We start from the raw sequence: 7,883 nt of genomic DNA on the forward strand, positions 1-7,883 counted from the left end.
CACACACTTATACTCACATACACGTATACTCGTATACATATACATACACTTACATAGACACATGCATATACACACAAATACAGATACACACTCATTCATGTGTACACGCAAAGATGCATATACACATACAACACACTCACACACAGACACATACATACAAATACATGCATACTCGCACACCCATATATATTCACTCATACTCTGACACCGACAGAAAGACTTCACTCAACATTAGCACTCAAAGAGTTACCTCCCCTACGTAAAGTGGTTTTCCTTCGTGGAAGTGAAGAAAATTCTTTGGTCGTTTCCCGGTTTATTTGGTCTCCGTTTCTGCTACTTGATTGATTCCTACCAACTTCTTGCAGCGATTTTTACTTTGTTTGCATTGTGTTTGGTTTAATTGCTTACATTTGATGACAACAACAGTAAGTAATGTCTTGTCATCACTTTCTCCTTTCTCTTCGTTGAAAAAAAATGAAGGTTTCTAATTTTTTAACCAGTGCTGACTACTAACTAGAACAAGAGGTGAACTCGGAAAATTGAATGCGTCAATCTAGTTTCGGTTCCTGGTTGAAGTCAATTCACTTCATTTCACATCTTTGTTTTTAATAATGCCTTTGAAAAAAGTTATAAACGTTACAAGATTATATTCTCTACCGCTACAAAATCCTGCCAACTTGTGTCTTCATAAAATAAGAAGAATTGTTGCCAAAATAAGTAAAACTAATTTCGTAAGACACTTGTCTGAATTTTCATATTTCATAATGGTTCATATTTCGTTGTTGTAATGATATCATATGGTAGCAGGCGCTAGCAGATTCTGGCCAAGATACTCTATGAAGCAAACAAACGTTCTACCTCGCGGTTTTTTGGGGTTTTTTCATGCTTATAATCTCACCCAAGTTTGATTTTTTTTTTTTCCCTTTCTCCTTCCTTCCTTTTGACTACTATCGAAAATAGGACTCGGAAATTCCAAAGAAATGTTATGAGCAATAGATTCCAGTTCTCTCGCCAAATGTGGAGGAATTTTTCATTTATCTGCTTAACGTCATAAAACCAGACCTAAGCACCGGTCATTATTTGCTTAATAGTTGCTTAACCCCTACACTAACCCTGTTATGTTGAATGTAAATGCATTAACAGCGGTATAAGATCGATTCGATTAACTATATATTTTCCCCTCTAAGAAATGTATTTATTATATTATTTGTAGTGAATATTCGACAGCGAGATACTGTAGCCTCTTAACCGTGCACCCACCCTCCTTTGAATATTTTTCTTTAAAAAGGGAAAACTGTAAAATGCAGAGGTTTTGTTTGACTGCTTGTTTTTTTTCCTAAAGGTTCAATGTTTAAAAGTTTGTAACCTCAATTAATCTGTAGTAACGCCTGTGCATGCGTAGAATTAAACAAGCAAGCGTTTCCCGCTCAATTCATTCTCTTTCTTGCTGGCCAGCGATTGAGCATGGACGTGTGTTTTAAAGCTGTCCCTACATCTTTCGGTCTTATACTCGACAGCTCGTTATTCTCACCTCTAAAGATGTATAACTAAAGATATGTATGTTTTATCACCTAAATAAATGTTGTTTGAGTTGTTTAGTCTGGAGCTCAGCGTTCCGTCTATTTCTTTAATTTTATAGTAGAAAGTCAGGTATACAATCTAAATATGTATAACCCACTTTCTACTAAAAATCTAAAGAATGAAGAGGGTGCCTGTAGCTTTTTGTCAGGCAGTCTTAGATAACGGTCTACGAGAGGATTGCGGAAACTGAGTGAGGATAGCAGAGTTGATGTTTAGTACGAATTACTACAATGAGGGGGGGTGAAGAAGGGTGGATTCGAGAGATTCAGTTCTTATGAAGAAAAATCAAGTCTATCGTTTGTCTTCGTGACAATCGTGATTGCTAACGACTTCACCAAACTGCCCCCGTCAATCATTTCGCTAAGATGTGCAACATTTGGAATAAAAGGGAAAATAAATATATTTTTTCGTTTGCATCAAGATGATAATGATGATAAAAACATTTTTTTTTCTCAAGGGAGTATGTAGAAAGTAGGGTGCGATGTCATCTGCCTCGGGTACCCAGCCCTACATGACACTCAAGCCAAGGGAACGAACTTAAATCGGAAACCCTGTCTTTATGCAATTAGGTCATTAGTGCTCGATAATCGTGACGGCAATGGTGGTGGTGTTGGCTACTACACGACGATGGTGATGATGATAGTAGCGGTGGCGGTCTTCCAAATGGTAGCGATGACAGTGATGTAGGCGAGGGGGTTTATCGATGAAAATGGGTCCACCTTGTGACTATCGACATCTCAAATCACATGACAATTGTTACGAGCCATTCCTTGTCTTATTCGATTATCACACTCAATGATGACGACAACGATGATAGTGATGATGATGATGATGATAACAACTATAGTTGTGGATGGTCTAACGTCGAAAATTACCCTACCACTCACCGTCATATGATTATCAACCAGTGGCAGTCAAGGATTATGAAAGACTAATGAATGAATAAATGAATAGATGTGTTGAAGTTTTCAGGATATGTCTGTATGTCATTCTATGTCTGTCTGGTTGATTCTCTCTATCTATTTCCCTTGTGTATGTGTGTGTGTTCCCCAGTGCAGTTGCTTGACCTTTTTGTGATCAAATGTATTCATCAATGGGTGATTAGAGTCTTCTGACATCAGAGAAAATCATTAAAGGAATAAATGAAATTAGCCATAGCTATTTATCTTACCAAGACTACTGCCTAAGCCATATATATATACATGGATTATACACATGCAGAACAATGCTAAACAAATGCCAACCAAGCCACCTCCACACAGTTATTCTTATTCACCATCTAAAATAACTCTAGGCCATAGCAACTGATGGAGCTTCTATGTGATCTCTCAGCTTGCTAGAAATAGCAGTCAAACCTCTCTCAACTTATTATCTTTTTAAAAAATAACCCCAGCCAGCTCTAAAAATGAAATATAATTGTTACTGGTTAGGCTTGTCTAAGAGTGGCACTGCTGCTACATGAAAAGCGCTGGTGATGGTACCACATTAAAAAGCGCTGATGATGGTGCCACATTAAAAAGCGCTGGTGGTGGTGCCACATTAAAGAGCGCTGGTGGCGGTGCCACATTAAAGAGCGCTGGTGGCGGTGCCACATTAAAAAGCGCTGGTGCTACTACCACATTAAAAAGCGCTGGTGATGGTGCTACATTAAAAAGCGCTGGTGCCACATTAAAGAGCATTGGTGATGGTGCCACATAAAAGCACTTGTGAAGGTACCATGTAAAAATGCACCCACTACACTCTGTAAGGGGGTTGACATTAGGAAGATCATCCAGCTGTAGAAACCAAACCAAAACAGACTTTGGGATTTGGTGCAGCTCCTGGCATTGCCAGCTCCTGTCAAACCGTCCAACCCATATCAGCATGGAAAATAGACGTTTGATGTTGCTGCTGGTGATGATGATGAAGGCATCACATTCATAAAGGATGGCTATGAGTGGAAAGGAGGAGGATAACCTATGTAATGTTTGTGCTTTTATCAAGGTGCAGGAGTGGCTGTGTGGTAAGTAGTTTGCTTACCAACCACATGGTTCTGGGCTCAGTCCCACTGCGTGGCATCTTGGGCAAGTGTCTTCTACTATAACCTCGGGCCGACCAAAGCCTGGTGAGTGGATTTGGTAGACGGAAACTGAAAGAAGCCCGTCGTATATATGTTTATATATGTGTATGTGTATGTTTGTGTGTGTGTGTTTGTCCCCCTAGCATTGCTTGACAAACGATGCTGGTGTGTTTATGTTCCGGTCACCTAGCGGTTCGGCAAACAGGCTTACAAAGAATAAGTCCTGGCGTCGATTTGCTCGACTAAAGGTGGTGCTCCAGCATGGCTGCTGTCAAATGACTGAAACAAGTAAAAGAGTAAGAGCGTTATAAAGCAATTGTCAGAATGATGAACAAAATGCTTTACAGTATTTAGTAATTTTGGCTCTGTACATTCTGGGTTCAAGCCCTACTAAGGTCAGCTCTACTTCCCATAAATTCCAGTGTCAATAAAATAAAGACTCAATCAAGTACATTGATTTAATTAACTGTACACGCTCTCACATTTGTGACTTTATACACCTATGTTAGAAATCAATATATTTATGGGGTCACAATTGGTGGGGGTCCAGGCAGAAGGCTTGCACTATTTAGTTGCATCCCTGTTCTATAATCAAATCCTGCCAAAGTTGATTTTTGACTTTTGTTCTTCTTGGGTTGATAAAAGGATTACCTGTGAAGTACTGGAGATGATTTAACTCTGTGGCGTTTAAACCAGCCATGTCCAGCCCAAACATTCTACTTGTTCTATATTCAAACCGGCCAGATCTGGCCTCTCTCACCTACCCAACAATGTCATTCTAAAAATAGTCACATCATCAAAATCTTGAAGCTACGAGATAATGAATGATTAATTTAAAACAATGTGAATAAATAAGTATTACATTTGACAGAGTAATCAATGTTAAAGGGTTAATTGAAAGTAACCTCACCAAATAAATATATTTTTTTCCTGTTTTAGTTATATTTCTATATATATGTATTTTTTTTTTCCAGGTGAGGCTATCACTATGACAACCAGAGAGGAAGCTTCAGACATCCTCAAGTCTCACATCCCAGATAACAAAGAGGATTTACTAGATCAAATACTTGACCGACAGTCACTTGATCCTGCCTTTGACCACCTTCTCAACAAATGTGTCGAGAACCTATACAACGATCATTACTATGACTGCCTAGCACAGAGTTCCATCCTCCTGGATAGAATATGGGAAATGCTTAATAAGGGTCATTGGAAAACTGTATCCCTGCATTGGCGTATCTCGTATTCAGTTGTCTCCCTTTGTAAAGCCTGTTCCCAGCTGGCCTTGTGGCTTACGTCAGACCAAGATTCCAGCATTTCTGCCACTGATGTCCTTAAATCTTGTGATATGGGCTTACTGATGGGTTCACCTCTTGAAGGAAATAACTTAACCAATTTAGCCTCTTCTGTTCATAGATTGTTCTGTTCTACTACGGAACAAAATCGAGGAACGCAGAAATTAAGCAGAAATCAGCCAGCCGTGTTATCTGTGGCTCCTGAAAAAAAAGGTAACGCCAACACTGTTACGGTGTCCCAGGATAAAAGATTAAATCGTGTTGATGAATCTGTTCACAATCATGCTGTAGAAAACAGTTTGGAAAAAGTCTCGACTAATAGATTGATCCTAGAAAAACCTAGTGATGTTTGCAATAACATTGTGGATAAAACAAAGGAGATGGAGACTAATATCATGTTATCATCTTCATCGTTGAGAAGTGAGAATGGTGTGACATGTGTTAGAACTATTGAAAATAACAACAGTGAACCATTTCTGACTAAAGTCAGCACTTTCAACTTGCCAATCACCAAAGTTAAATGTCCATCTTTAGAACACTTCCATAGGAATTTCTACAACATGAATTGTCCAGTCATCATAACAAATGCCATTAACTACTGGCCAGCCATGAGCAGCCGGCCATGGAACTTAGATTACATCAAAAGTGTTGCAGGCGCCCGTTTGGTTCCTGTTGAAATTGGCTCGAAATACACTGAGGATTCTTGGAGCCAGAAATTAATGACAATCTCCAGTTTCATTGATGAGTTTATCATTGATCCGAAACAAGGAACAGATAATGTTGGGTATTTAGCCCAGCACCAGCTTTTTGACCAAATCCAAGAACTGAGGAACGATATAAGTATTCCTATATATTGTTGTCTGGGAACTTGTGAAGATGTTGATGTCAACGCTTGGTTTGGACCGAAAGGAACGGTCTCACCCCTGCATAATGACCCTAAACATAATTTTCTGTGTCAAGTGTTTGGAAAGAAACTCATCCGCCTTTACTCCCCTCAAGACACTGAGTCACTCTATCCATACGACAGCCACCTCCTAGACAACACAAGTCAAGTAGATGTGGAAAATCCAGACTTGGAGAAATTCCCATGTTTTAAAAACCTCAATTATAATGAATTTATATTAGAGCCAGGTGAAATGTTGTATCTTCCTCCTAAGTATTGGCATTTTGTAAAATCCCTGTCAGTTAGCTTTTCTGTTAGTTTTTGGTGGGAGTAAACTCACCGTCTCACCTCATGCACATACGCACACACACATAATATGCTTGCTTCAACCATCTGAGTTGTAATGATAAGTACAGTACCTCAGAAGGTTCTCTGGTTCTGTGTTGGTCAAGTCTGCAAGTGTTCGGTCATGTTTAGTCATATCTAGTCCTGTATGGTTATATCCGGTGTCTGGTACAGCTTCAAACCATGTCTGTCCATGCTTAGTTCCATTTGGTCGTGCGTGGTCTCTCTCTGGTCTGAAGAACTTTTCGGTATTTCTGGTCGTGTCTAGTTCTGTATGGTTATATACAGTGATTGTGTGGTGCAACACAAACCCTCTCTATCCATGCTTAGTTCTGTTTGGTCAAGTATGATAGCGTTTAGTCATAAACGAACTCGTTGGTCTGAAAAAATATTCCTCAGCATCTATAATTCATCACTCTCAGAGTGGTTGGCGTTAGGAAGGGCATCCAGCTGTAGAAACTCTGCCAAATCAGATTGGAGCCTGGTGTAGCCATCTGGTTTCACCAGTCCTCAGTCAAATCGTCCAACCCATGCTAGCATGGAAAGCGGACGTTAAACGACAATGATGATGATCCGTGAAGAAAAAAAGGGAGGAAAAAAGACCAACCAAGCAATTTCAACTCAACACCACCAAAATGGCCTTTATATCAAAATAAAAAAAGAATGACATGAAATTTTTTGAAAAAAAGTATGATGATAAAAAAGCAACGATATGAAGAACAAAACAAATGCAAGTGTCATGACCAAGTCGTTAAAGTACGCATTTATTTTTAATATTCCAGAAATATATTGTTAGTTCTAACCCTACCACATGCTTTTCCTTGTGTAGCCTTAAAGCAATGATGTCATAACTGCAATGCTTTCCTCAGGTCTAATCTAACCAGATTGTAAACCTAATCCATCATCCTCCTTTAATACCACCAATCTGGTGTTAAGCCAGCTGACCCTTGAGGTGCCTTCAGCAATGTCTGCTACGTCGTAAGCAATCAAGTGAAGTCTCTTGTCTGACGATATCTTCTTCCTTTTGTCCCACCAAATCAACAAATGACCCTGAAAAAGGGTCGTTGATGCTGCATTACCTCTTAATAATTCATCAAAGGTTTAAAATAACAAAACACTGCTATTTGTTGTGCTGCCTGCTACCCAGGACTAATGAATGGTTCTTCAATCACACAGCCCTTTACCTTTGTAAAAAATCAGCTCTACAGGTGAATATCAAGCAACTTGTCCAAAGGTTCAAACAAAAGGAAACTCCAAGATGATAAAATATACTTGTTACTATCATAATCATAAAGGAAGGGTATGAATGGAGAGGAGAAGAATAATCTATGTAATGTTTCTGTTTTTATCAAGAGCATTCTAAACCGATTGTCAGAATGATGGACAAAATGCCTTACAGTATTTAGTAATTATGGCCCTGTACATTCTGGGTTCAAACCCTACCAAGGTCAGCCCTATTTTAGATCACTCAATCTCGATCATGCAGTGATAAGCACCACTTACAAAGTATACATTCTGGGTTCAAGCCCTAATATGATCATTCTAATGTGGATCCCTCAATCTCAATCGCACAGTGATAAGCGCAACTTACAAAGAGATAAACTGCTTACCTTCTGACAGGCTGAGTATGCAAGACTTATTATTATTATTTTTTTTTTTTTTTGTGGGGTTTTTTATTTGTTTTAGCTGTTAATTTGTATTTCTTCCTGAAATCAAGAAG

At 39.0% G+C, this 7,883-nt stretch overlaps 1 protein-coding gene across 2 annotated transcripts in view; it reads left to right on the forward strand.

Moving 5' to 3' along the window:
* The first annotated feature begins 257 nt into the window (after nucleotides 1–257).
* The window catches only part of LOC106876462 (lysine-specific demethylase 8), a 12,389-nt gene continuing 4,763 nt past the window's right edge, over nucleotides 258–7,883 (forward strand). Inside the window, exons 1-2 of one of the 2 annotated variants that reach the window (XR_008265796.1) lie at nucleotides 258–425; nucleotides 4,615–7,788. Coding sequence is in view for 1 of the 2 variants with exons in the window: in XM_014925022.2 (XP_014780508.1) it covers nucleotides 4,629–6,152 (1,524 nt within the window). In the remaining variant the exon portion in view is untranslated. Of the gene's footprint in view, nucleotides 426–4,614; nucleotides 7,842–7,883 lie in introns of those variants that run through there. The other variant, XM_014925022.2, reaches the window with a different exon arrangement.

The sequence above is a fragment of the Octopus bimaculoides genome, chromosome 17, assembly GCF_001194135.2.
Source record: "Octopus bimaculoides isolate UCB-OBI-ISO-001 chromosome 17, ASM119413v2, whole genome shotgun sequence".
Taxonomy (NCBI): Eukaryota; Metazoa; Mollusca; class Cephalopoda; order Octopoda; family Octopodidae; genus Octopus; species Octopus bimaculoides.